General features: G+C 60.3%; 3 protein-coding genes across 7 annotated transcripts; 1 reads left to right on the top strand and 2 right to left on the bottom strand.

Annotated features, from left to right (window-relative positions):
- The first annotated feature begins 1,599 nt into the window (after positions 1-1,599).
- On the top strand, positions 1,600-14,357 carry BSPRY (B-box and SPRY domain containing). 3 transcript variants are annotated; one of them, XM_062011926.1, is made up of 6 exons: positions 1,600-1,703; positions 3,811-3,909; positions 4,732-4,962; positions 7,035-7,060; positions 8,104-8,228; positions 13,737-14,357. In XM_062011926.1, exons 1-6 carry the CDS (start codon positions 1,611-1,613, stop codon positions 14,261-14,263), a joined length of 1,101 nt encoding a protein of 366 aa, XP_061867910.1. In that variant the 5' UTR covers positions 1,600-1,610; the 3' UTR covers positions 14,264-14,357. The 3 variants fall into 3 exon arrangements, with proteins under 3 accessions (XP_061867910.1, XP_061867912.1, XP_061867913.1); XM_062011928.1 differs by having other exon boundaries at positions 1,618-3,097; XM_062011929.1 differs by lacking the exon at positions 1,600-1,703 and adding an exon at positions 3,413-3,489.
- Positions 14,358-15,485: 1,128 nt separating this feature from the next.
- Positions 15,486-16,798, bottom strand: HDHD3 (haloacid dehalogenase like hydrolase domain containing 3). Its single transcript, XM_062011644.1, has one exon. It carries the CDS (start codon positions 16,664-16,666, stop codon positions 15,950-15,952), a length of 717 nt encoding a protein of 238 aa, XP_061867628.1. The 5' UTR covers positions 16,667-16,798; the 3' UTR covers positions 15,486-15,949.
- Positions 16,799-17,046: 248 nt separating this feature from the next.
- ALAD (aminolevulinate dehydratase) lies at positions 17,047-26,963 on the bottom strand. 3 transcript variants are annotated; one of them, XM_062011641.1, is made up of 13 exons: positions 26,889-26,963; positions 23,288-23,332; positions 22,774-22,920; positions 22,586-22,636; positions 21,540-21,636; positions 21,167-21,302; positions 20,646-20,729; positions 19,782-19,870; positions 19,536-19,591; positions 18,547-18,634; positions 18,001-18,087; positions 17,742-17,871; positions 17,047-17,249 (listed from the first exon to the last, which is right to left on the bottom strand). In XM_062011641.1, exons 3-13 carry the CDS (start codon positions 22,884-22,886, stop codon positions 17,170-17,172), a joined length of 1,011 nt encoding a protein of 336 aa, XP_061867625.1. In that variant the 5' UTR covers positions 22,887-22,920; positions 23,288-23,332; positions 26,889-26,963; the 3' UTR covers positions 17,047-17,169. The 3 variants fall into 3 exon arrangements, with proteins under 3 accessions (XP_061867625.1, XP_061867626.1, XP_061867627.1); XM_062011642.1 differs by having other exon boundaries at positions 23,288-23,366; positions 26,889-26,939; XM_062011643.1 differs by having other exon boundaries at positions 23,288-23,386; positions 26,889-26,920.
- Between the last annotated feature and the right edge of the window lie 294 nt (positions 26,964-27,257).

Raw genomic sequence — 27,257 nt, 5'->3', positions numbered from 1 at the left:
TCCCTTGCTGCTCAGCTGGAACCATGCCATGCATGTTCTTGCTTGCAGTGTGCTGAGACCCTGCACAGCCCAAGCTTGGGGAGGGAAGGGGTTCTTCTGGTTTTGAGCTCCTACAGCACAAACAAGTATCTTTAGAGCTCATCCATTGCCAGATAACATAAGAGAAGAGCCCATCTGGGGATTCCACACCTGGTGAGAGTGTGTGATGTGATCTGAGCTCTGAAGAGGTTCATTCAGTGTGCCTCAGTGTGTGTCCTCACTCCAAGCTCATATTTTCTTACTAAATTCAGGGACTGACCAAGTTGTTGTCATCCAGGGAAATGTTCAAAGCTCACATTTACACCTTAGTTTCCTGTCAACCCATTTTGCTGCCTGTGACTGGGCTCTGTGCCCCATGGCAGGGGGTGGTACCTCACCTTATCCCTTCCTGCTGACACACACAGGTCTGGTTTGAGAGCAGCCACAGAAGCCACAGCACCGGTGTGCAGGGGCTGTGCTGCCGAGCGGCTCCAGCGGCGCCCCACGGAGCCCTCGGCCCTGCAGCAGGCAGAGACAGCAGCAGGAGCTGCAGGCAGCTCTCAGGCAAAGGCAAGGTGCTGATCCCCAGCCAGAGCCAGGTCTGGGAGGTAGCACAGGCTGCAGAGTGACAACAGCTGCCTTCAGAAAGCCAAAGAGCAGCTGTGAAGGGACACAGGCATCTCCTGGACTAGGTGAGATGGAGGAGACCTTTTCCACCTCCACGGCTGCTGAACACTTGGATGTTCACTCACTCCATGCTGGTGTAAAGAAGAAAAGAAACATTGATCTTGCCAAGCTCCCCTTCCACTGACACCTCCCAGGCCCTGCTGCTCCCTGCTCTGACTGCAGCCCACGCCCCTGTCGTGTCCATGCTGCCCCCCGTGCTCTCAGGCAGAGCTCAGCCACCCTCCTGCCTCACACACCGACCTGTTTCATCTGGAGACGAAAGCTGGTGGCAGTCTCTGAAGAGGCAATGATGCAGTTTGGATGCTTGGACCAAAGAGCTGCCCCTGGAGCTGGCAGCCACCACAGGGCACAAGCACCAGCCACATGTATGTGCTCAGCTACACGTTGGATGCCCCATGTCAGTGCCCTCAAAGCAGCTGAGCAGACTTCAGAAACAAGAGTCAAATCCAACTCACACATTCAATAACGAGACTCAAGCCACGTGCTGCCTCTACTCTCTGCTCATTTGCTCTCTTCACTCTCCTCCCTGGCTCATGAACTTAAGACATGATTGTCTGGGGGTGTTTTACCTGTACTTGGCAGGGTGGAAGCTGAGTTTACTCTGCAGTGTCCCCATGGTCCTGAGGATGAGCAAGGCTCCCACAACAGCCAGCAGCAGTGGACATACATGAGGTGCCTACTGCTGAGATGTGACCTGTGGGGGAGGAGACACAGCACTTCTGGCAATCAACATGTTATTCACATCTTCATTTCATTTAGAATAAGAGGAAAAACCTCAGAGGAGGGACAGCTGGTGCTCCCTAGGCAAACCTTTTGCTGAGAGCAGAGCCAGCAGCACAGGTGAGGTTATGGGACCTTCCAGCTGAGCTTTAAAAACACCTGAGCCTGGTGAGGTCACAACAGAGATGGAGCTGCCACCTCTGATGCTTCCAGTGCCTCCTCTTACTCCCATACCTGCCCTTGGCTTCCATGTTTTCTGGACCCCAATCTCCAGGCAGGTGAGTGCAAACACCTTCAGGCAGAAGGTCTGGTAGGACCAAGATAACCACAGTCACAGGCAGCTCTGACCTCCCTGGGCTGACCTGACTGAATGTCAAGCTTGAAGTGGTCTTTCCATAGCCCAAGGAGCACTTTGGGAACAGCAGCTTCTGTGTCCACACTCCAACCCAGGCCAGGTTAGACAAAACCATCCAGATGACCCAGATGCATTCAGCAACACAATTCTTGCTGCCCAGGCTGAGCCCAGTGTGACCCCCACCAGTGTCCCCCTTGGCCTCGAGGGTCACAGGGCAAACACCAGTCTGAGTGACAGTGAATTGCCACCTCCAGTAATCAGCTTCTTCTCAGCTCAAGGTGTGCTAATTGGATTCAGCCTGGGCCAGGTGTCTGTGTGCATTCCCTCCCTGGGTCAGTAGTGTATTGCTAATAAAAAGCAGAGACAAAAGCTATCACCTGCTTGTTCCAGCAGAGAAAAGCCACCTGCTTCAGGGCTCTGCCCAGAAAAGCAAACACTGGAAGCACAAAGCAAGAGGAGCTGGGTTCCTACAAAACATTCCCTTGCTAATTTTACCCCCTTCCCCCAGCCTTTGTGATTAGCAATTAGCAATGCCCTGTTAATCTCCTGTTCTGCCCAGGAGCTTGCACCTTCAGGGACTGTGGGGAATGGCCCATCTCACAGCTCATGGTTCGGACATTAGGGACACACCTGACTTGTCTTTGACAACAAGTGAACTCTGGAAGCTGTTTCTCCTGCCAAAGAAGACTCCAGGAGAAAGCCAAGGTGTACATTCTGATATTTAACCACAGGCATGACCATGTGTCCCAGGCAGCAGTTGGTTTCCCCACTTGTGTGGGTATTGCACATGTACCATTGTCCCTCCAGCTGAGCAAGAGCTGCTGGTGGCCATGGAGGCTGCCCAGCACGCAGGAGGGCTGTCCCCTCAGCAGTAGCTGCTCAGGCTGGATGATCCTCTGAGGGTTTGCTGTCTGGCAGGCTTCCCTGCACGGGTTTGCCATGAACCTGGTTCATCACAAAGCTCTGGCAACACAGGGATCCTGCAGCTACTGACCCACACCAGGCTACACCTCCAGCAGACGGGATTTCACGCTGGAGGATCTCCTATTCTCCTTCCCCCCCTAAATAGATGCTTAACTGAAATCAAACCCATTTGTTAAAGTAGAAAACCCCTCACGCTGCTGCCTAGCCCTGTGCAGGCTCTGCAGCGGGGTCTGCCCCACGCAGAAAAGGAACCAACACCCACAGCAGTGGCACAGGGACCCTGGCAGAGCCTTCTCTCCCCTTCACGGGGTGTCGACACCCCTCAGGCGGATGCTGAGAGAGGACAAAGGGGCGGCGCCGAGCCCCTGCATCAGCGGGAACCCCAGCGCAATGGTCCGTGGGCAAGCAGCGGGAGCATCGCGGGGCTGGGGCTGGGGCAGCCGGGCGGGCGCTGTGCGGGCCGGGGCGGGCGCTGTACGGGCCGGGGCGGGCCCCTGCAGCCGGGGCAGCCCCGGGAGGGCTCTGGGCACAATCCGCGTCCCCGTGGCTGTGCCAGGCCGGGCCGTGCGGGGCCGCCCCCGCCGCTCTCTCACCTGGGGCCGCGCCGTCTGTCTGTCCGTCCCGTCCGTCCCGTCCGTCCCGCCCGGCTGCTCGGGGCGGGGCGGGGCGGCGGCGCTGCCGGGGCCGGGCGGGGCGGGCCGGGGCCGCGGCAGGTGCCGGGCCGCAGCATGGCCCAGCGGGGCCGGGGCCCGCGGGCGCTGGCGGAGCGGGCGGCGGAGCTGAGGGTGAGCGGCCGCGCGGGGCCCGGCGCCTCGTCCCGGGGGACCGCGGCCCGAGGGGAGCCCGGAGCCGGGCGGGGCCGCGGCGGGGCCGGGCCGCGTGCGGGGCCGAGCGGAGCGGTGGGGCCGGGCGGGTCGCGGGGGGGGTGCCTGGGGCGTGTGGAGCCACACGAGGGGTCCCCCGTGGGGGGGTGTCTGTGGGGGTCCTGGCAGGGCGAGAGGCCACGGGAGGGGTCCGCGGTGCTGAGCGGGATGCCCCGTGGGTGGGGTGGGGACCGCGGGGGGCTGCAGGCCCCATCGCCCATCCCGGCCTGTCCCTTCCTCCAGAACAAGATCGTGGACCGCTGTGAGCAGCTGCAGCTGCAGAGCGCGGCCATCGCCCGCCATGTGGACGAGGTGCTGCCTGCCAAGGACCAGGGTGTCCTGGTGAGTACCAGCCCCTGCAGGGAGCTGCCCCGTGCCACAGAACCACAGGAGCCTTGTGGTTGTTAAAGCCCTGGAGCTGCTGCAGTGCCAGCCCTGCCCTCACCCTGCCCAGCCCAGCACTGACCCACGGCCTCAGCACCTCAGCTCCACGGCTTTGGGATCCCTCCAGGGCTGGGCACTGCCCCAGCTCCCTGGGCAGCCTGGCACAGGGCTGACACCCCTCTCAGGGAAACAGTTCTGCCTCAGCTCCAACCTCAACCTCCCCTGAGGCAACTCCAGCCCGTTTCCCCTTGTCCCATCATTCATCACTGGGGAGCAGGGACCGACCCCCAGCTCCCTGCAGCTGCCTGTCAGGGAGTGTCAGAGTGCTGCTGTCTCCCCTCAGCCTCCTCTTCTCACTGTGATTCCTGCTTCACCTGCTGAACAGTGATACTACAGATTGCTTGGTGTTTGTGTGCAGCCATTAAATATCCCACTAGGGCCATACTAACAACTCCTGACCATTTTTTGTTCCTTGCTGTCCCCAAAGGCAAGAGACAGTCTCTTGCACTGACAGTGAACCCTGGAGGATCTGCTGAGGGGATGAGGCTTCGATCCCTCACAGGGCTGTCTCTTGGCTACCAGGGTTAGGCCCAGAGGCAGCAGGTGGCTTTGGGACTGCTTGTCCCACTGACCTCTGCTTACACCATGATGGTTTCTGTGGCTTGGGCTGGATCAGCAGCCTCCTTACAGCTGAGCCTGCAGAAAACTGTCACAAGTGGTCGCTGCCCATGTTGGCATGGAAGTGAAGCTGCTGTTTGTCCTCTGTCCCTGCTCTGGCAGAACGCAGCCAATGCAGCTCGGGAGATGGTCATCCAGAGGCTGATCTTCGTGGGGAAGGTGTGTGAGAGCGAGGAGCAGCGGCTGCTGGAGAAGGTGCACGTGGAGGAGGAGCGGGCACAGCAGAGCATCCTGGCCCAGCAGGCACACTGGTCTGAGGCACTGCAGAAGCTCTCAGCCCTCAGGACCTACCTGGTGGATGTGATCACCAAGCTGGATGACCAGGGCTTGGTGGTGAGTACTGCACCTTGTACTGAGGGGCAGCTCAGCCTGGGAGGGACCCAGGCTTGTTGGCATGGGTATTGTGGGGGTTCTGTACAGTGTTCAGCTGCACTGGCAGCAAGGAGGCAGAGCTGGGCAGGGCCTATGTTTGCAGGGCTAGCTCAAGGAACCTCCTTCACCTGGTCCTGACAAGTCCCTGTGGTTTCTTGGAGGTTCCTAGAGCATCTGTCTGCCCAGGGAGGTGGTGGAGACCCCAGCCCTGGAAATACTGAGGTGCTGAGGGCCATGGGGTAGTGGTGGGCTGGGCAGGGTGAGAGGAGGGCTGGGACTGCAGCAGCTTCAAGGGCTTTGCCAACCCAAATGACTCTGTGATTCTTTGATCTGCTCTGCCCAATTCTGCTTCTGCTTGCAGTGAGATTCAGGCTCAGGTCCTCTTGGCTCAGGACAGCCACAGTTTGAGAGCTGCTCTTACAGCAGTTCTTTGAGCCACCAGTTTTCTGGTGTTCTGCCTGCTTTTAATTGAAATGTGACCCTTGGGAGCACCTGCAACTCTTCTTCAAAGCCTGTCCTGTCATCTGCCCTCCCTCTGTTGGGGTCAGTTGCTTTTCTGTCTGTTCAGTTGTCTCAGTTTACCCAGGTGATGGGAGTGGGTGAGTGTTGCACCTCCTTGCTCTCAGCCTCTGCTTGCCACGTGTACCTTTGTGAAGAGGAGGGCAGCAGCTCTGCCTGGTGAACAGCTCTGAGCCCATGGACAGAAGGTAGATGGCTGTTCCTTGGGAAAAAGCAGCTTCTGTCCCCCCCTCCAGCATCTTAGCTGTGGCCTTACTGCAGAGAGCAGAGTGAGTTTCATCAGGTGCCCGTGGCAGAAAACAGTGAGACCCTCAATTTCTCCTTTTGCCCTGTGCTGGAGAGGAAATAGGGATTGTTGGTGTTTGTGTCTGTCAGGAATCAATGTGTGTCATGTCACAGGAAAGGGAAAGGCCAGTGGGTACAGAAACAAGTGGGATTGATCACAAGGTTGTCTCACTCTTGGCTCAGCTCCTCTGCAGCTTCACCCCTAATTAAAAGCTTTGGTAGCCATTAGCTGCAAGCACCTAATGGGGTGGGGAAGGCCAGGGGCACCTCAGGGCTGGGGTTTGCACACTCTGGGCAAGGCAGGGTGCAGGGGCAAGAGCTCCCAGGTACAGACAGGCTTGTGGAGGGCAGGGAGTCAGAACTGATTCTTTGTGGATGTAAGACTTTCCAGCTGCCTTGGCTCTCCCATCTATTTCCCTTGTGCCAAATGATCTGGCTGTGCTTAGAATCCCAGCATGGTGGGGTTGGAAGGGCCCTGCAGAGCTGCCCCAGCCCCTGCTAAAGCAGGTTCCCCTGGTTCAGGGGGTACAGGAATGTGTCCAGGTGGGGTTGGAAACCTCCTGAGAGGAGCCTCCACACCCTCCCTGGGCAGCCTGGGCCAGGGCTCCCTCACCTCAGCACCAAAGGACTTGCTCCTGGTGTTCCAGGGGAGCTTTCTGTGTTGCAGCTTGTGCCCAGGACCCCTTGTCCTGTCACTGGCCACCACACAACAGAGACTGGCCCCATCCTGCTGACACCCACCCTTTAGATAGTTATAAGAGTTGATGAGATCCCCCCTCAGCCTTCTCCAGGCTGAACAGCCCCAGGTCCTGCAGCCTTTCCTCCTCACACAGAAGTTCCATCCCCTCATCTCTGTAGCACACCCACTGCTCCCTGCTCTCACAGCACTTAATGGCAGTGCCTGCTCTGTCTGGGTGCTCCCCTGCCCTTCTCCAGCTCGTTGCCACCCAAGTCCCACTGGCACAGCAGATGTTACCCCTACCTATCTGGAGAGAAGACATTGGCCTCAGCCATTCCCACTCCTTTCTGAGTCAGGGAGTGAAAGGGCTGCAGGAAAAGAAAATGGATATGGGAAGGAGAAGGATATGGGGTGAGGAGGGGTTTCTCAGGGTCTGGAGGGAGGACAGTGCTCCCTGGGACCCAGGTTTGCTGTGCTCCAGCCTGTGTTTGTGATGGGGATTTTATCTGTGGGGATCTCAGCTCTGATGACTTTCTCTCCTTGTCCCCAGAGTGCAGAACAGGAGATCTTCGAGAGGTTAGTACCTGGCTGCTCCTGCTCCTTTCCCTGCCCTCTGCCTCTCTGTGCCTCCCAAGGCAAGCAGCCTGCCATTGCCCAGGAAGCAGGTGACACCTCCTCTTTCCTCCCTCACGCTGCTTTTGTTGAGGACAAGGGCAGAGCACATTGGTGCCAGTGTGGCCACTTGCTCCACTTGCTGTGCCATGGCTACAGGAGGGAGAAGTTGTGGCACCTAGAAATGCTCAGTGTCTCCCCAGAGGCATTGCCCAACATGGGAGACACATGGGAGACCTCCTCCAGCTCCTGGCAGGTGGAGCAAGCCTGGCCCTGGCCCCTTGGCTGCGGCTCCAGGCCTGGGGGCTGCTGGCCCAGGGACAGGGTGCCTGAGCTCTGCACTCTGGCTGCCTCCTTCCCCAGCAGACAGATTGCACAGAGGGAGAGCCAAGTTGCAGGTTGAGCATTTCCAAGCCCTCATCAGTAATTCGGGCTGCCCTTCCTTGGGAAGGCACCTTGCTGGCTGTGTTTTCATGAGCAGTTATTGCCAGGGCTGCTGGCTGCCACTGGTTGGACTCTGCTGCCCAGAGGGTTTGCAGGAGTAGTTTTGCCTGTGAGAGAGTAAGAAATTGGCCACAGCACATCTGCAGCAGCCAGGGCTTGGGCTTTTCCTTCCAACCCTGAGCTCATGTGTGCACTGCAGGCCACAGGAACCCAGCCAACCCTCAGTGTCCTTGCTGTGCAACCCAGCGCCCTGCGAGAGAAATCCACTCTCTCGCTGCAGCCTGCTCCTTGTGCTCCTCTGGTACCCTGATGGCATTGAACCTGTGTCTGCTGAGTGAGGAGACTTGCCTCAGGCTGAAAGGGCATTGTATGTGGAAACACTGAAGCCCTTTCAGAGGGACTGTAATCGAAGCCAACCAAAAGTATCTGTGGCCCAGACCCCGCTGTGCCGTTTCTCTGCAGCCACCCCTGTTCCTTTCGTGCTCCCCAGTGCTCTTCAACACCTCCCAGCACTGGGCAAGAGATCACTGTGTTTTGAAACGACTCTTGTGTTCCTTTGCTAGGACAGAGGTGGCAGAGGGAATCTTGGAGCCACAGGAATCCCCAAAGTTAAACTTTAACCCGAGCTGTGTTCAGAGTCCGCTGCTGCACCGGCTGTGGGCCTCGGCCGTCCTCTGCTGCGTGGCAGGTCAGTGTCACTCAGCTCTGCTGCATGCTCAGGCCTCTTGTGCCCAAAGAAATGTTCTGTTGCTGTGTCAAAACGTTCTGATGCTGTGCCCTGCAGTCCTCTGCTCTCCCAGCCCCTCCTAGTCGCTTGGAGCTCCCCAGGAGGTTTGGGAGGGGGTCAGGGGCTCAAAGCAGCTGGTTGTGGCTGAGAGGAGAGCAGAGGCTTGAAAAGAGCCTGTTGTTTATCAGCTCTGTTGATTACTCTCACTTGATTTCTCTTGCCATTTCACAGGATCACAGAATGGTGGGGGTTGGAAGGGACCTCTAGAGATCATCTAGACACCGCTGGGGTGTCTGTGAGCCACTCTGAGGAGCCGGCATGAGAAGTGAGCAAGCTCAGTAGGGTTTTGATGGCGAGCTGAGATTGTGGCTGTGCAGGAGCTGGTGGTTTTAGAGCTGTTGTGACCTGGTTCAGCTCTTGCTGTTCAGCTGGAGCTGCACTGGGGGTGTGTGTCAGGCCAGTGACGTGCTGGGGATGGTTTCACCAGGCTGGTGTTGGCCCTGTGGAGCAGGGAGAGTCATTCTTCTGGCTGTGATCAGCTCGAGCTGCTGATGGTGAAATGTTTGCTGTTACTTTTGCTCCCAGGCCATCATTAGGAGTATTTAAAGTGTATTTTTTCTTCCTCAAAGGTGGCAATATCCCTCACAGTTTGGAAGTGTTTCCCCCATGAGCCACCTCAGGAGCAGCCCCTGGAGTCCCTTTCCCAAAGCTTCTGCATTAACCTTTGATGTTTTGCCCATCTTGCTCCTGGTGCTGATGAGTGGTTCAGGGTTCTGCCTGTTTCCAGCTCCCTCTCCAGGGGATGCACTTCTGCCTGTTACTGCTCTCATGTTTTCTGGTGTTAGCTTGGGAGTCTGTGTGTGCAGGACAACACCACCAGCTGTTTCTCCTGCTGCAAACTCTAGGGTTGCTCTCCCCTGGTCTTTTCATTTCCCTGTTTCAAGCCTGTGGGTGCAGGTGCTCACACACTCATCCACTGCCAGAGCTGACCAGGTTCTCAGCAGATGCTCAGGTCATGCAGGAAGCCTTTCCCTCATTCTCTGTGTTGTGACAGGGGGGTTTGAATGGATTCCTTTCCCTGCAGTATCCTTGTTCAATGGAATAACTCTGAGGCATCCAGTCCTGGTAGTGAGTCTGTTGGTGCAATTATTGCCCTCTGGTTTGTTTGGGGGGTGTTTTTGTGGTTACCTTTACCATGTCATTGTTCTCTGGGTGTGTCTGCCATGTCCCTGCTCAGCCACAGTCCACCAGACCTGATTTAACATTGGCTGCACTGGCTGTAGCTTTTGCTCAAACACAGTGATGTTACATTTCACTGGGTGCTCCCTCCCCCCAAAGCCACTTGGGACAGCAACAGTTGTGGTTGCTTGCTTGAAAAGGGTAAATCCCTTGCCTTGATGGTTTGCCCTGTAGCCCCTCAGAAACCTGGAAACCAGCAGGCAAAAGATCCTCCAGTTCACTCTCAAAAAGAAACACCATTCCTTTGATCTCTTCATTTGGCATCCAGGCTTCTGTCCCCCTTAGGTTTGGGGTTGGCAGCTTCTGCCTTAAACCAAGAGAGGATGTGAATCTCCTGGCAGTGGGAGGGATCTCAGTTCCCAGCCACCCCCATCAGCAGGACTGAGGGCAGGGAAGTGCTGGTGCTGCCATGAGGAAGGACCCTCTGCAGGGACTGAAGCTGTCCCAGCTGCCTGGGGTGTTGGGCTGCTACATGGTGACCCAGGCACCAGGCTGGGTTTGGATTCCAACATCAGTGCCTAAATGTAACTTGGAGGATTTTAGCTTCAGATGTGTGAGTTCAGAAATGGGAGCTTGGGTTTGTGAGAGTACTAACATGTGCTGCAGCTGGCACACATGTACTTGCCAGAGCTGTTAACCATGGTCCTCTCAGCACTCCACAGAGAACACAGAGTTTGGGCTAAGGTGAATTCCCAGTGGAATTGTACATCAGAATATATGGCAATATATATGCCCTGCTGAGTCCTGTGTCCAGTTCTGGGCTGCCCAGCCCATGAGAGACAGGGAAGTGCTGGAGAGAGGCCAGTGCAGGGCCAGCAAGATGCTGAGGGGATGGAACATGTGTGTGAGGAGGAAAGGCCAAGAGACCTGTGGCAGTTTAGGCTGGAGAACAGAAGGCTGAGGAGGGATCTCAGTGTGGAGGCTCCTGCTCAGGAGGTTCCCAACCCCACCTGGACACGTTCCTGTGCCCCCTGAGCCAGGGGAACCTGCTTGAGCAGGGGCTGGGGCTGGAGCAGCTCTGCAGGGCCCTTCCAGCCCCCACCATGCTGGGACTGTGTGAATATCTGGAGAACAGATTTAATCTTGACACAACACTCATCTGTGTGGGAAAATCTCCTGCTCTGAATTACTCTGCTGTTACTCTACCAGCACCTTCCCCCTGGAACTCCACACCAAAGCTACCTGGGTGTCACCAGGGGGGTATTTCCTTGCATGAGGATCCCTGTGTGTGCCCCAGAGTGCAGCCCTGGGCCTAGGGTTGTTGCACAGTTGGAGGTTTGGTGCCTTTCTTGTGTCAGAGGAAGATAAAGGCTTGTTCTGCTGTCTTTTCTGTGAATTCACAGCAGGTTTGGCTTCCTGGAAAGTCAACCTACAAACAGGCAGTGTGGGCAAGCTCAGCTGCAGGGCCCTTCAGAGGGCACAGGGTGGAGGGCAGGCACGCTGCAAAGTGCTGCTCAGTGAATGGATCAGCAACCAGGTGAGGCTCTCAGCCTCAGCTGGATGGGGATGCTGCCTTCTGCTCCTCTTTCTGCCCACTGTTGCCCACAACAGCTTCCACCTAACGTGGGGAAGTGTCCCTGGCACTTCCCTGTTGTGCAAACTGTAATTGAGCCTCAGTTGTCTCCTGCCAGGGAGCACCAGGGTGGGCACAGCCCTGAGAAAGCCCTGGGCATGCTGCTGGGAGCAATGCTGACCTGGCTCTGGGGAGGTGCTGGAGTGGGTTGAGCTCCAGGATGAGCCTGTTGAGGTGGCTGCAGCACTGGGGTTTGGTTCTTTAAGGGCCTGATCCTGCTATGTGCTGGATGCTGAGCACAGGGTGGGTAATGGCTGGAGCAGGTGTGACATGGCAGAGCTGGGAGAGCAAATGACTCACCTGGATCCAGAAATAACATGAATGAAGTGAGGGTGGGGGAAGGCAGGGCAAGGAGAGGCACCCACAGGCAGAAACTCATCTTCCTGGGGGCAGGGGACTGGGCTGAGCATCAGCTTCTTCTCTTTGCTTAGTGAAGGTACAGAGTGAGGGGAGCAGCTCTGCAGTTGGCCAGCACCTGCACCCTGTGTGCAGCCCCTGTGCAGGGGGAGTGGTGCCAATGTCTGGAGTGCAGCAGTGCCCACAGCCTGGCTCTGGCCTCAGGCAGCCCTTTCATTCCCAGCAAAACCAAACTGAGAATCCCAGAGTCCCAGCATGGTGGGGCTGGAAGGGCCCTGCAGAGCTCCTCCAGCTCAACCCCCTGCTATAGCAGGTTCCCCTGGCTCAGGGGGCACAGGAATGTGTCCAGGGGGGTTGGAAACCTCCTGAGCAGGAGCCTCCACACCCTCCCTGGGCAGCCTGGGCCAGGGCTCCCTCACCTCAGCACCAAAGGACTTGCTCCTGGTGTTCCAGTGGAACTGTTTGTGTTGCAGCCTGTGCCCATCACCCCTTGTCCTGTCACTGGAGACAACAAAGTGTCCCCCCATCCTCCTGCCACCCACCTTTAGGGATTTATCAGTGTGGTTACCACAGCTCCCCATGGCAGTGCCCATCTCTCTTGCCCATCTCTCTTCCTTCTGCTGCTCCAGACTTGCTCAGGGTGGGTTGGGCAATGACTTGGGCTTTATAGGAGGAAAGGGATTTCCCCTGCCCAGCCCTCATTCCTCATCCATCCTGTATTACCAGCTTGGCAGGTTTTCTGCCCTTGACTTGACTCAGCTTGGGGAGGAGAGGTCAGGTCCTGCTCACCCACAGAGGGGGTGGGAAGGGATGAGGCTGAGATTTGGATCTCTCCCAGGTGAACCCAACGTGCTGAGTTCTGTTTTGTGGGGAGCTGGGCCAGGGTCACAGTAAGATGAGCAGCATCTTGTCTGACTCTGCAGGATTTCCACTGCAAGGGCGGAGAGGTGTCAGGTGAAGTCTGGGCCTTCTGAGACTCTCAGATCTGCCCCTGGCTTGAGGGGAGATTTGTACCCAGTGTGCAATGAGCCACTCTACACACAGTGTGGCTTTAGAGATGGGCAACAAAGCTGGTGAAAGGGCTGGAGCACAAGTCTTATGGGGAGTAGCTGGGGGAGCTGGAGGTGTTCAGCCTGGAGAAGGGTGAGGGGAGACAGGAGCACCACCACTATGTGAAAGGAGGTTGTAGTGAAGTGAGGGTCAGTCTCCCCAGTAATGAGTGACAAGAGGAAAAGGGCTGCAGTTGCCCCAGGGGAGGTTGAGGTTGGAGCTGAGGCAGAACTGTTTCCCTGAGAGGGGTGTCAGCCCTGTGCCAGGCTGCCCAGGGAGCTGGGGCAGTGCCCAGCCCTGGAGGGATCCCAAAGCCGTGGAGCTGAGGTGCTGAGGCCGTGGGTCAGTGCTGGGCTGGGCAGGGTGAGGGCAGGGCTGGGGCTGCAGCAGCTTCCAGGGCTTTGCCAACCCAAATGACTCTGTGGTTCTGTGATTTTATTTCATGCCTGTGCAGAGAGGGGTACTGGGGGGAGCCCCACAAATCAAGCACCTCTCAGAGGTTTCTGTGCTGTATTTGTACACAAAACTTACAGAATTCACACACCCAGTACAGTGGTTGGTTAGCAATTAGCATACCATTGTAATATGGCCTACAGCATTGTTTCACTGCTCTGCATGCCCAGGGGAAGAGTGTGGGCAGCAGGGCCAGGGAGGTTGTGCTGCCCCTCTGCTCTGCCCTGCTGAGGCCTCAGCTGGAGTCCTGGGGCCAGTGCTGGGCTCCCCAGCTCCAGAGGGACAGGGAAGTGCTGGAGAGAGGCCAGTGCAGGGCCAGCAAGATGCTGAGGGGACTGGAGCATCTTCCTTGTGAGGAAAGGCTGTGGGACCTGGGGCTGTTCAGCCTGGAGAAGAGAAGGCTGATGGGGGAGCTCATTAATAGTTACAGATATCTCACTGGTGGGTGTCAGGAGGTTGGAGCAGCACTTTTTCTGTTGTATCCAGTGACAGGACAAGGGGTGATGGGATGAAGCTGGAACAGAAACAGTTCCACTGAAACATAGGGAAAAACTGTGTCAGTGTTTGAGTGAGGGAGCCCTGGCCCAGGCTGCCCAGGGAGGGTGTGGAGGCTCCTTCTCAGGAGGTTTCCAACCCCACCTGGACACGTTCCTGTACCCCCTGAGCCAGGGGAACCTGCTGTAGCAGGGGATTGTGCTGGAGCAGCTCTGAAGGTCCCTTCCAACCCCACCATGCTGGGACTCTGTGGTTGAGGCAGAGCCCTGGAGCTGCTGCTCACTGTGTGGTATCTTTTACAGGCTCCCAGGAGATTCACATTGATGAGAAAACTGTCAGCCCCCACCTCAGCCTGTCAGAAGACAAGAAAACCCTGACCTTCATCCCCAAGAAAGCCAAGGTGGACTTGACCTGCCCCGAGCGCTTTGACCACTGGCCCAACGCTTTGGCTACTGCAGCTTTCCACTCAGGAGTCTGTGCCTGGAAGATCAGGGTGGAGCAGAGCTGTGCCTACAAGCTGGGGGTTTGCTACAGCTCCCTGCCCCGAAAGGGCTCCGGCAACGAAACCCGCCTGGGCTTCAACGCCGTGTCCTGGGTGCTGTCCCGCTACGACAGGGAGTTCAGGTTCCTGCACGCCGGGCGCGCGCGGGCGCTGGAGCTGCTGCGGGCCCCCGCCGAGCTCGGGGTGCTGGTGGACTTTGCAGGAGGGGAGGTGCTTTTTTATGACTCTGAGTCCTGTGCCATCCTCTTCTCCCACAAGGAAACCTTCACAGAGCCCCTGTACCCCGTGTTTGCCGTGGCACACCAGAGCATCTCGCTGGTGCAGTGAGCCCCGGCTCCGGGCACTGGATGCTGCCTGTGTGGGGAAAGGGAGCCTGGCCGGGGCTGTGGGCTGGGGTACAGAGGTGTTGGGGCTAAGACCTGCCTTCACACTACATCTGTGTCCTCCTGTGTTTTACAGCAGCTTTCCTTGCCTCTGCCCTGCACAGGCTCAGTGCTGCCTGGCAGGTGAATCACCCCATTCTCTGACCAAGGGCAGCTTTCCAGCCTGGTGGTGGGCTTCAGGAAACAGCAGAAACAGGGAGGGATGTGTCTGGGAGAAGGCAGGTGGAAAGGGACATCCCTGGGACACTGCTGGAGACACACTTGTTGCATTTAGTGTTGGATAAATGTGGTGGTAAGAGCTGAGTCCTGTTCTAGCCAGCCCTCAGAGATCACAGGGGCGAGGGGTGGCTGGACTGATCCAAGGTGGGCCAAGGGTTGCCAGTGCTGCGTGCACTAAGCTGCAGAACAGCTGTAGCTCACAAAGTACAACCACTCCATCTCCTGGGGAGTCACTGGGCATGGCTGAGGTCACAAACCTTACCCAAAAGCTTCTGTCTGTTCAGGAGAGGGTGAGGAGGACAATGCCCTGTCCTCAGGATCTGCCCCCAGGACTTAGTGTCAAACTCTTGTCCCCAGCTTAGACATGAAATCAGGGCATTGTTTATACCTCCTTATCTGCTGCTGGCTGGGACTGTGACCCAACCACACTCTCACTCCTCCACCATTGTCAGGAACTGTCACTTCACAAGCAGCTGCTCAAAATGCCTTTTGGTGCCCTGCACAGAACACTCCCTTGGTAGTTTGTGTGAAGAACAGGGCAGGAAGAAGCAATGAGACCCTGCAGCCTCCACTTTGCTTCATAGAGTCAGAGAATAGTTTTGACTGGAAGAGACCTTTAAAGATCACGAGTCCAACCTTTAGCTTCACGTTCCTCCCCGCTGCCACGAGACCACCCATCCCCTGGGTTTACTGTGGGCATCACATATTGATCCTTGTGGTTTTCCCCCTGGTTTGTGCTTCCAACACCACTTTTGGGAGGAGCTGCCAGAGCAGGGACGGTGTCAGGGGCTGCAGCCCAGCAGAGCAGGGAAGCAGCAGAAAGAACCCCGAGCTGCTCCTCACCAAAGGGAGTGTGGGGTCATGTAACGTGCTGAAAAATGGAGCTGCTGCTGCTGTTGGACTGATGTGAGCCAGGGAGAAGGGCAGGAAAGCTGCTTTCTTAACTGTTTAAAATGTGCCACCTTTATTTCTCACTGCCCAGAGCGGGAAAGTTTGTTAATTGGCAATGTATTTCATGACAGTGCCCAGCTCCAGCCTGTTCTGCCCAGAGCAGAGGCCTGCAGGAGCACGGCTGTTGGGAACAGGGGCGTGCTGGTGAGGGGGCAAACCCGGGGCACCAAGAGACCTTCCCTGGGCCAGGGCTGGCCCCAGCTCAAGGGATAAACCTCAGTGTGTGCTTCCCCCCCTCCTGCTGGAACGAGCCTCGGGGGTGCAGCGTGACCCTGGCCCCGCGGCAGCACCCCCCCGCTGTGTTTATACCGCTCTGAAAGCCCCTGGCAGCGCTGCCGAGTGTCAGAGACGCTTTATTGCACGCACAGCCTCCCGCCCCTCCACACAGCCGCTCACCCGCCGCCTTCCCCTGCCCGGCGAGCAGCGAGAGCCCAGCGCCAGCCCCAGCTCGCCCCAGCCGCTACCCCTTCTGGATGAGGGGCAGGAGGTGGCCCAGCGTGGGCAGGACGTGCTCGGGGGGCACGCGTGGCTCCGGGCCGTGCCCCGCGGGCCGCAGCAGGAAGCCGTGCATGCCCGCGCCTCGGGCCCCGCCGTAGTCCCGCCGGTAGTCGTCCCCGACGTGGGCCGCCAGCTCCGGGGGAGCCCCGCCGAGGCTCAGGGCCTTCTCAAAGATCCTCCTGTCCGGCTTGGCGAAGCCGGCGGCCTCGGACGTGAGCACGAAGTCGAAGTGGTGGCGCAGGCCGCAGCGCCGCAGGACGTCCTCCAGGCGGCTGTCGAAGTTGGACACGACCCCCATGCGGAAGCCGCGCTGGCGGCAGCGGCTCAGCGCGGCCGCGGCTCCCGGCAGCACCTCCCAGCTCCCGGCGCCGCAGAAGTCGCGGTACAGCCGCTCCGCCAGCAGCGCCAGCGCTCCCTCCTCACGCACGCCCGCCAGCCTGAAGGTCTCCTTCACGACGGCCGCCCACCACTGCTGGGAGCTGAGCCCCCGGCCGCGGCCGTAGTTGGGGAAGCGCCGGCTCTGGGCTCCGTACGCGTCCCGGAACGCCAGGCCCAGCGCCTCCGGCTCCACCCGCAGCCCCAGCGCCCGGGCCGCGGCCGCGTAGCTCTGCCCCACGGGCAGCCGCAGCCGCAGCAGCGTGTCCTTCGCGTCCCACGTCAGCAGGCGGAGCCTCAGCATGGCCGCGGGGCCGCAGCCGCGCCGGGGGAACGGCGGCAGCGGCCCCCTCACAGCCGCGCCGGGGGAACGGCGGCAGCGGCCCCCTCACAGCCGCGCCGGGGGAACGGCGGCAACCGCCCCCTCACAGCCGCGCCGGGGGAACGGCGGCGGCGGCCCCCTCACAGCCGCGCCGGGGGAACGGCGGCGGCGGCCCCCTCACAGCCGCGCCGGGGGAACGGCGGCAGCGGCCCCCTCACAGCCGCGCCGGGGGAACGGCGGCAACCGCCCCCTCACAGCCGCGCCCGGGGAACGGCGGCGGCCCCCTCACAGCCGCGCCCGGGGAACGGCGGCGGCGGCCCCTCACAGCCGCGCCCGGGGAACGGCGGCGGCGGCCCCGGGGCGGGAGCGGGCAAAGCCCCGCGGGCCCGGGCTGCGGCGTGCGGGGAGGGGCCGGGGGAAGGACGCGGACGGCCGGGCACCCACCTGCAGCGGCCCGGGACCGGCCGGCCGAGGCCGCCCCGCGCTCAGGCCCGTCCCGCCGCCGCCTCCTCACGCAGCCAGCGCAGCAGCTGCGGCGCGAAGTACGTGATGATGGCGTCGGCGCCTGCGGGGACACGGCACGCTGCGGGGCCGGGAGCGACACGGGGACACGGCACACTGCAGCCGCTCCGGGACACGGGAGGGACACGACACGCTGCAGTCGCTCAGGGACACGGGAGGGACACGACACGCTGCAGTCGCTCAGGGACACGGGACGGGAGGGAACAGGGCACGCTGCAGCCGCTCCAGGACACGGGGACACCGCACGCTGCAGCCCCTCCGGGACACGGGATGGGAGGGGACACGGGAGGCGGGGACACGGCATGCTGCAGCCGTTCCGGGACACGACACGGGACGGGAGGGGACACGGGGACACGGCACGCTGGGGCCGCTCCGGGACATGGGAAGGACACGGCATGCTGCAGCCGCTCCGGGACACGACACGGGACGGGAGGGGACACGGGGACATGGCACGCTGGGGCCGCTCCGGGACAGGGGACGGGACACGACACACACAAAGGGCCGGGGGAAGGAGGCGTCGGGCCGCCCGCCTCACCTGCGCGCCTGAAGGCCGTCACCGCCTCCCTGACGGCCGCCTCCAGGCTGAAGGCGCCGGCCTGAGCCCCGTGCCACAGCATGGCGAACTCCCCCGAGACGTGGTAGACGGCCAGCGGGTGCGTGGGGTGCTGCGGGGGGTTGAGGCGGGTCGGCCCCACCGTTCTACATCCCCAAACTGCCCACCCCAACCACGAGCCTCTGCCCCCAGGCTCCTCCTCCAAGGGCACCCTCGGCCCTCTCGGCCCGCAGCAGCTTACCCGGGCCTTGACATCCCTCACAAGGTCCAGGTAAGGCATCCCCGGCTTCACCATCAGCACGTCGGCTCCCTCACGCACGTCCCGGTCCTGGGAGGGCAAGGCGTGCGTGACCCCAGCTCGGGGTACAACACCCTCCCCAGCGAGCCCACGCCTGGTTTGCCCCTGAACTGGTGGGTGCTTTTGCCAGGAGGGGGCACAGAAGAGTCTGGTGGCTTAGTGGCCACAGGAGCCCAGCCGTGGGCTATGGTGGGTGAATGCAGGTGCCCCCTCCCCAGGAACACCGTGCCCAGGCAACAGCGGTGGCTGCGGTCCCTGGGGCTGACACAAGCCCCAGCAGGGTTTGGCATCACCAGCTCCATGGGCACAGCCTCGGGTCTGCTCTGGTACCCTGATGGGCCCCATGTTTCCCTTGCTCATGGAGCTGGAAGACCCTTGACCCCTGCTCTTGCTCTCCCCGAGCCTTCCCGCACCACTGGCACGTTGCCTGGGCGCTGTGTGAGGGTCTTGCAGTGCCCACAGCCATAACCCCGGCCCCGTGGCACTCACCACGGCGCGCATCGCCAGCCCGCGGGCGCCCGGCGGCAGCTGGTAGCATCTCCTGTCCCCAAAGGCGGGTTTGGACAGCGCGGCGTCCCTGGTGACGGGCAAGGCACAGGGCAGGGGATGAGGAAACGGGCTCAGGCTGCCCCAGGGGAGGTTGAGGCTGGAGCTGAGGCAGAACTGTTTCCCTGAGAGGGGTGTCAGCCCTGTGCCAGGCTGCCCAGGGAGCTGGGGCAGCGCCCAGCCCTGGAGGGATCCCAAAGCCATGGGGCTGAGGTGCTGAGGGGTCAGTGCTGGGCTGGGCAGGGTGAGGGCAGGGCTGGCACTGCAGCAGCTTCAGGGGCTTTGCCAACCACAATGACTGTGATTTGATGACCAGGATGGCTCCCTGGGCCTCACCTCATACAGCTTCAGAAACACAGGGACAAACTCAGACGAGCACCTGAGGCACCAGGGCTGGGAAATCTGAGCTCTCCTGACCCACCAGAGCACCCCGGGATGATGCTGGGCCCAGGCTGTGCCCCTACACCCGCCGCCCTCCCCACGCCCAGAGGCTGAGGGGACGTGTGTCAGACATTTTCCTTTGGCTCTTTTTGGGGGCAGGTCCCTCAAGGACACCTGGTCAGGGTCAGGCTGTTCCTGGGATGAGTCTGCCAGCTGACTGCTCAGGCTTGTCTCCAAAGGTTGCTCTGGGGCAAGAGCAGCTCTGGTGACTCCACTCCTCACAGCTCCTGGCAGTGCAGGCAGCCCCCTCTCTGCCACCAGCACCCAGGACAGGCAGGGACAGGGTGGGATGGGGATCACCCAAGGTGGTTTTCCTGCCAGCCTCCTGGGCAAGGTGCCATTAGTCTCCCTTTTGAACTGGGAGGAGAGCGCCCCTGAGAGACCAGCGTGGCCCCAGCTGTGGCCCAGCCCTGCCCAAATAACTCCCTGGGGACAGCCCTGGCACCCCTGGGCCTGGGGATGGGATGCTCCTGGCTGAGGGATGGACCCACCTGAAGGGGCCATAGAAGCACGAGGCAAACTTGGCACTGTAGCTCATCACTGAGACCTGCAGAGGAGAGGAGCCGTGAGCAGAGGGCCACGACCTGCCCCACACCTCCCCTGGCCAGGGCCTGGCACCTCGCCGTGCCCCTCTCCAGCCAGGGGTGTCCCATTCCTCAGTGCCCCAGGGCAGGGAAATGCCCCTGGCAGGTCCTGGGAGAGCTTCCCCGTGGGCACAGGAGGATGCCCCAGCTCACCTTGTTGCCCAGGTCGTTGGAGATGAGCGCTGCCTTGATGGCCGCAACGCGCCCGTCCATCATGTCTGAGGGAGCCACGATGTGGCAGCCTGCAGGGAAACACCAGAGACAGGGACAAGTGCCCCAGGCTGAGGCTCTGCCTGCAGGACGAGGGACCTGAGGCTGCAGCTCTGCAGGGGGCAGTGGCCTCCCCCAGCTCAGAGCAAAAGCTGAGTCAGAGCCAGGCCCAGTTGGCTGAGAGAGAGAGTGGGAAAGTTTAGTGTGGCAGCAGGAGCAGGGCAGGATTGTGCCCTGTGCTGGGCCCTGGGGAGGCTGCAGCTCCAGGGCTGTGTCAGTGCTGGGCCCCTCACTCACTGCCACAGGGACACTGAGGGGCTGCAGCGTGGCCAGAGCCGGGCACAGAGCTGGGGAAGGGGCTGGAGCACAAGGGGCTGGGGAGGGGCTGAGGGAATGGGGGTGTTGAGCCTGGAGAAGAGGAGGCTGAGGGCAGCCAGCAGCACTCTGACACTCCCTGACAGGAGGCTGCAGGGAGCTGGGGGTTGGTCTCTGCTCCCCAGCAGTGAATGACAGGACAAGGGGAAATGGGCTCCAGTTGCCCCAGGGGAGGTTGAGGCTGGAGCTGAGGCAGAACTGTTTCCCTGAGAGGGGTGTCACCCCTGTGCCAGGCTGCCCAGGGAGCTGGGGCAGTGCCCAGCCCTGGAGGGATCCCAAAGCCGTGGGGCTGAGGTGCTGAGGCCGTGGGTCAGTGCTGGGCTGGGCAGGGTGAGGGCAGGGCTGGCACTGCAGCAGCTTCAGGGGCTTTAACAACCAAAGTGATTCTGTGATTCCAAGTCTGTGTATATCTGCTCCCAGGAGGCTGCTCACCTGCCTTGGCATAGGCCAGTGCCACCTCTGCCAGCCTCAGGCAGCTCATCTCGTTCTGGATGGTGCCGTCTTCTCGCAGGATGCCTGAGAGACAAGGGCAGGGTGATGTGAGGGGCTGGACGGGCGGGTGCCTCCATCCCCAGATGTGGGAGTGTGGCTGTCAGGACAAGCTCAGAACCACAGCAGGGATAAGGACCAGGGGACCAATGATGGGAGCACCTCCAGAGACTGGACACAAGATGTGGGGGCTCTAGGGCTGGGAAGAAAGAGCCAGGGGACACAGACAATGCTCAGACACATCCAATGGCTGGAGTGGGTGCTTTAACCAGCCGTGCCTCCCACCCTGCTGTCAAAACCCTGGAGAGGTCTGGGCTCAGCTGCACCACTACTGAGCTGGCCAAATCTTGGGGCAGGAGCTGGCCAGAGCCCACCAGCACCCAGAGCTCGTTGGTGGGAAATGGCAAAGGCCTGGAGAGTTCCCTGTGCCCCAAGAGCAGCCCAGGAGCCGTGGCTGCGCTCACCACAGTGCCCGTGGGACGTGTAAGGGCACAGGCACACGTCACAGGCCACCAGCAGCTCTGGGAAGGTGCAGCAGATCTTCTTGATGGCCTGGATGGCAGGTGTGTCCTCTGCATCTGCAGCAGAGCCTCTCTCATCCTGGGAGAACACAAAATGCCTCAGCACACACCCTCCCCAGGGCTTCCCTGCCACAGCAGCTCTGCCCAGGGACGCCGTGACATGGGGCAGCGTGAGCACCGGCCCCAGCAAAGGGCAAAGCACCAGCCAGTGCAGGAGCTTTCTGGGTGTCACCACAGCCTCCGATCCCCAGCCTGCTCTGCTGAGCTCTGCAAACACACCCAGACACCCTGACCTGCCACCACCAGGCACGCTGACCTTGAGCACCTTGCTGGGCACCCCGAAGATGAGCACACACCTCAGGCCGTCCTCGACCAGGGGACGCAGCATCCCCTCCAGCTGGTTGACTCCGTACCTGAGAAGAGCCAAGTGAGGGGGCTGCCAGCACCCAGAGCTGCTGTGGGCCTGGGGTGCTGGTCTGGGAGGTGATCCAGCATCCACAAGCACTCACACCAAGCAGCTTGGTGATACAGGGGAGATGTTGCCTGAACAATTGGAAGGAGCAATCCAGAACCTTATCTGAGGCTACAGGAGCGTTATCTACCCACAGGGGCCACTCTCTGCTCTGACAGGATGGGCCCTGCCCTTGGATCCCTTATCTTGGCATCCCTGTTGCAGAACCAGCCCACCCCACCACAGGGCCAAGCCCTGGGGCCTCTCTGACCACAGCCCTGTGAATGTGACAGTAGATGCAGACAGGAGCTGCCAGTCCAACCAGATCCAGTGCAAGACTGGAGCTCGTGTCCTTGTGCAGCTTTTCCAGCTGCGGCTGGAAGCCCCACTAGGGACAAAGGCTCCCTCCTGGCCTGATGCTGAGGGATCCCTCATGAAGCTAATTAACTTCTCTGCTCTGCCCTGCTGAGGCCTCATCTGGAGTCCTGGGGCCAGTGCTGGGCTCCCCAGCTCCAGAGGGACAGGGAACTGCTGGAGAGAGGCCAGTGCAGGGCCACCAAGATGCTGAGGGGACTGGAGCATCTTCCTTGTGAGGAAAGGCTGTGGGACCTGGAGGAGGCTGATGGGGGAATCTCAGTGCGGAGGCTCCTTCTCAGGAGGTTTCCAACCCCACCTGGACACGTTCCTGTGCCCCCTGAGCCAGAGGAACCTGCTTGAGCAGGGGCTGGAGCAGCTCTGCAGGGCCCTTCCCACCATGCTGTGATTCCAAACTGTGTTCCCCAAGGCCAGGACTGCAGAGGGCTGGAAGCATCACCCATGGCTCATGCTCATCTCAGGCCTCACATCAACCCTGCTCAGGCACAGGGCACTGGCAGTGACTGACCTGCAGCTCCATGGGGCTGGATTCTTACCTGGCTTGTCCAGGGAGGCTGGAGATGGGCTCCACGGCATCAGGGCTGTCGCTGCAGGAGGTGGATGGGACAGAGACGTGAGGGCTCATCCCTGGGGAAGCCCAACCTATCCAAGAGCTCAGGGAGTGCCCAAGGCAGCCAAGCTGAGCAGAGCCCATCCCAAAGCCCCAGAGCCAGGGCTCACTCACGTCACAAAGATGGGGTAGATGAGGTTGGAGGCGTCGAAGGCGGTGGCTGTGCACTGCCAGGAGCGCAGCAGCGGGTGGAAGTACCCACTGTGGAGAATGGAGTCTGCCTGCATCCTGGGCCTTCACTGGGAGGCTGTGAAGGAGGCTCTGAAACACCAGAAGAAACCATCAGGCTGACTTGTGGTGGTGTCCTGGGAAGCTGCAGCACAAGCAGGGGGCTGAGATGCAGGTGGCTGTAGCGGGACTGGCCCTGTCCTGTGTCAGGCTCATGCAGGGAGCTGCAGCCCAGCTTCATCCCAACCCTCCCAGGAACCCCCCTGTGACTGCAGCAGCAGCCACAGCACTTCCCATGGACAGGGGGATGCTGACTCCTCCCCACAAAACCTCCCAACTCCCTGTGGGAAACCACTGAGTTGCAGCCAGTGGCTCCCTCCTGCAGCAGAACCAGGGGCACGAGCTGCAGTGCTTCAGCCTGGACAAGAGGAGGCTGAGGGGAGAGCTCAGCAACACTTACCAATCACTACAGGTGGCTGTCAGGAGGATGGGGCCAGTCTTCTTTCTATAGTGATAGGACAAGGAGTGATGGACACAAGCTGGAACACAAACAGTGCCACTGGCACAGGAGGAGCAAGTCCTTTGGTGCTGAGCTGAGCCCTGGCCCAGGCTGCCCAGGGAGGGTGTGGAGGCTGCTCAGGAGGTTTCCAACCCCACCTGGACACGTCCCTGTGCTCCCTGAGCCAGGGGAACCTGCTTTGCTGGGGCTGGAGCAGCTCTGCAGGGCCCTTCCAACCCCACAGACCCTCCTCAGGCTCCCTCTGCTGCACTGTGTAACTGCACCAGCAGTTTTCCAGTGGTGACACAGCCATTGCCCAACTCATTTTACTTCTGCCTGATGCTGTGTAGCTGTGACACAGCTTCCAGATGCAGAGGAGTCAAAGCTGCCCCGTGCAACACAAAGTACTTATGGCCACGGTGTAGGGGTGCAGTTGCAGAACGACACTGGATGGGAGGGAGGCACAGGACCATCCTGAAGGCTTGAGAGCTTTAAACCCCACAGTCACACAACTCCAGGGGCCACTCTGGGTGAAGAAAACCCAGGAGCTGGGCAAAGCTGAGCTCAGAGGTCACAAAGAGCCTCCCCTCAACGTGCAGAAACCAAGTGTGAGCTATGATACTGCTGAGACTTTTTCCTTAGCAGTATTTTCTCCTGCAACTCCCTTTCTGGTAACAATTCTCTGATCAGACCACTAAGATTTACATTTCCACTAGCACTAAACTCTCACCAACACGTGGTGTGGAAGGGGCAGCCCCAGCAAAAGGAATTTGGCTGCAGCACAGCAGAGAGCAGCTGCTCTGACCCCAGGGAACTCAGCCTGAACCACAGACTGTTTGTACAGAGCAGCCTCAAGGACTTCTGCTGTCTGCACACACACAGAGGCAGAGGAGCCAGGCTGGAGACCACAGGTCTTGTTTTGGGAGCTGAAACCTGAGGGAGGGAAGCAGGGAGAGAGCTGGAGACTGGCTTCTAAAGAGCATCAGGTTCCTCACTGGCACCACAGGCAGGACAGGGCTCCCCACAGGTGACATGCAGATGGCAGCAGCCCCACAGGCCCCAGGAGTGACTCCCCAGCAAGAAACCTCACTGCTCCAGGCTCTCTCTGGAGAGCAGACACTGCTCACAGCATCCCAGCACGCTGTCCTGGGAGGAAGGTTCACACCAGCACCCACCACAGCAGCCAACAACAACAATGGGGCTGGGCAGGAGGTGGCTCCATTCTTCTGGGAAAGCTTTAATCTGAGGCATTCAGCTACTTTATACACTCAAAGCCCTTCAGCTATTCTAATGCTGAGCCAAGTTCTCAAGTCTGTATCAGGCCACCCCAGGGCACAGGGCACTTGTATTGAACAGAGTCTGTGCTCAGGGATGGGGCAGAGGCCACCTCTCAGCTTACTGACAGGCTCACACCTATAAAAATGCTGTATAAAACGCTGGGCTGGTGCTGGAGGGGATGCAGAGCAGCTGATGGGCACGCTGCCTGAGTCATGGCATCACCTGGCAAGTCATTTTTAGCCCTGGAAAGCTGCCACTCGAGTCCTGGCTCACAGGGAAGGGGCCGTGGCCAGGGCTGCTGGGGCAGGGCCAGAACAAAGGGCTCAGGGAGCAAAACCCGCCTGGAGAATCCCAAAAATGCTTTCAGAAGTGACAGAGGCACCTGAGTCTGTGTGGGGCAGATAGAGGCCACAGCTGCAGCCAGGGGAAGGAGCAGATGGGCACCCACTGGGGTTGCAGAGAGGAGATAATGGGAGGCCCCCGAGCACCAGGCTGCTGCCAGGGCAGGGAGCAGGAGCCCTGCTCACCTCACCAGCCCAGCTGCATGAGGGGCAGCTGCACGAGGGGCAGCTGCACGAGGGGCTGCTGCAGGAGGGGCTGCTGCACGAGGGGCTGCTGCACGAGGGGCAGCTGCACGAGGGGCAGCTGCACGAGGGGCTGCTGCAGGAGGGGCAGCTGCAGGAGGGGCAGCTGCAGGAGGGGCTGCTGCAGGAGGGGCAGCTGCAGGAGGGGCAGCTGCAGGAGGGGCTGCTGCAGGAGGGGCTGCTGCAGGAGGGGCTGCTGCAGGACAGGGCTCTGGGCTCCTCTCACCCATGCTGGGGGGATGCAGAGCTGGGGCTGCCAGAGTGCCGTGACACCGGGATGTGCCACAAACACTGTGCCCTGACCAGAGCTGTTTCCATCGAGATCATCCATCCATCCCAGCAGGGCACAGGTTCCTCTTTCCCCAGCATTCAAGGCCCAACTCTGTCCTTTTGCTTTACCAGAGCACCAGTAAGGGAGAACAGTCCCGTGGCTGCCTCCAGAGCAGGCAGTTCTGCAGCACAGCAGCCTCACCTTTGCTCCTTCACACTGGGCTGGCTCAAAGACCAGCCCAAACCCACATCCTGCAAACCCAGAGCTCTCAAACCCCAACCCAAGCCTTTGCCCAGCCTGGGCCCACCACAGTCAAGTGCCTTGTTGTATTTGAGGGGAGAGAAGCAAGAACCACACACAGGCTGCCCTCCCTGTGAATCACAGAATCATTTGGGTTGTTAAAGCCCTTGAAGCTGCTGCAGCCCCAGCCCTGCCCTCACCCTGCCCAGCCCAGCACTGACCCACGGCCTCAGCACCTCAGCCCCACGGCTTTGGGATCCCTCCAGGGCTGGGCACTGCCCCAGCTCCCTGGGCAGCCTGGCACAGGGCTGACACCCCTCTCAGGGAAACAGTTCTGCCTCAGCTTCAATCTCAGCCTCCCCTGGGGCAACTTGAGCCATTTCCTTTTATCCTATCACTCATAACTTCAGAGCAGAGACCAACCCCTGCCTCATTGCAGCCTGGTGTCAGGGAGTTGCAGAGTGCTGCTGCCTCTTCTAGTTTAAATAACCCCCTTTCTCTCAGCTGCTCCCCATCACAACTTCAGACCCTTCACCAGACACTTTGCACCAGCACAAACGAACCAAACTTGATGGAGGGGCTGGTGCCAGAGCCTCTGTGCTGCTCCTGATGGCCTGTTCACTATCAGGACAGGAGGAAGCTGCTTTCCAGCATTTTGGGATACAGAAGCAGACACACACAGCCTCATCCTGCACAACGATTTCCCTGCAACCCTGGAGACACAAGCTGCCGGATCTCAGGTGGGAGGAGAGACAGACCAGAGCAGATTAGGAAAGTGAGGAGGAAAGCAGAGAGACAACAGAGCTGCGGGTTCATTAACAGTCCCCAATAAGGTTCAAGGTGTGCCCTGACGGAGGTGAAGCTGCTTTAGCAGGGGGTTGGGCTGCATGAGCTCTGCAGGGCCCTTCCAGCAGCCTGTGAATCTACGCTACAGAAGATGCCACCGTGCAGACAGGGTTTGCAAACGGGGCCGCTCCGGGAGGAGCTGCAATCCCAGCGCAGCACCGCGGGCTGCTCGGTGCCTCGCCCTCCGCTGCCACCGTTACCCACCGACAGCCGGGCTGCCCGAGCCGCGCTGCCCCGCAGCCTCCCCCCAGCCTGGGCCCTGCTCTGGGGCGCCCGGGACACCCCACACGAGGCCGGGGTCGGGCCCCGGGGGGCGCCCCGGCTGCGGCTCCCCGGGACTCACCTGGCGCCGCGTCCCGCTCCGGCCGCGCCACCCGCTCCGGGCACTGCGATCTGCACGGCCACGCCCCCTCATTAGCATAGCCACGCCCCCTCCTCGCGCGCAGGCGGCGGGAAGTCTCGCGCGGCGGGGCGCGGGAAAGGGCGGGAGGGGCGCGGCGGGAAGTGTGGGGGGGGCACATAAAGGGGTTTGGGGGCGGTAAAATGGGCTTTGCGGTGTTGGGGGGCGCCGGGAGCGTGGCTGGGGGGTTGGAGGCAAGTTTAAAGGTGCTGGGAAGACCACGCAGTGCAGCTTTGGGGGACGTGGAGTAAGGTTTTGGGGTTCTGAGGGGATCGGAGCAGGGCTTTGGGGTGCTGGAGGGGGTGAGGAGTA

The sequence above is a fragment of the Colius striatus genome, chromosome 19 (genome assembly GCF_028858725.1).
Source record: "Colius striatus isolate bColStr4 chromosome 19, bColStr4.1.hap1, whole genome shotgun sequence".
Taxonomy (NCBI): Eukaryota; Metazoa; Chordata; class Aves; order Coliiformes; family Coliidae; genus Colius; species Colius striatus.
The sequence above is the reverse complement of the archived record's forward strand: the minus strand, read 5'-3'. Positions and strand labels throughout refer to the sequence as shown.

What these genes read in the sequence shown, in the direction of transcription:
- HDHD3 (XM_062011644.1), bottom strand. Translation starts at nt 16,666, where the DNA reads ATGCTGAGGCTCCGCCTGCTGACGTGGGACGCGAAGGACACGCTGCTG.
- ALAD (XM_062011641.1), bottom strand. Translation starts at nt 22,886, where the DNA reads ATGCAGGCAGACTCCATTCTCCACAGTGGGTACTTCCACCCGCTGCTG. An exon ending in TGAGGGATGTCAAGGCCCGG is followed by an intron (nt 17,872 to 18,000) that starts GTAAGCTGCTGC and finishes AACCCCCCGCAG; the next exon opens with CACCCCACGCACCCGCTGGC. An exon ending in GACGGCCTTCAGGCGCGCAG is followed by an intron (nt 17,250 to 17,741) that starts GTGAGGCGGGCG and finishes GTGTCCCCGCAG; the next exon opens with GCGCCGACGCCATCATCACG.
- BSPRY (XM_062011926.1), top strand. Translation starts at nt 1,611, where the DNA reads ATGGAGCTGCCACCTCTGATGCTTCCAGTGCCTCCTCTTACTCCCATA. An exon ending in TGGATGACCAGGGCTTGGTG is followed by an intron (nt 4,963 to 7,034) that starts GTGAGTACTGCA and finishes CCTTGTCCCCAG; the next exon opens with AGTGCAGAACAGGAGATCTT. An exon ending in GAACAGGAGATCTTCGAGAG is followed by an intron (nt 7,061 to 8,103) that starts GTTAGTACCTGG and finishes TTCCTTTGCTAG; the next exon opens with GACAGAGGTGGCAGAGGGAA.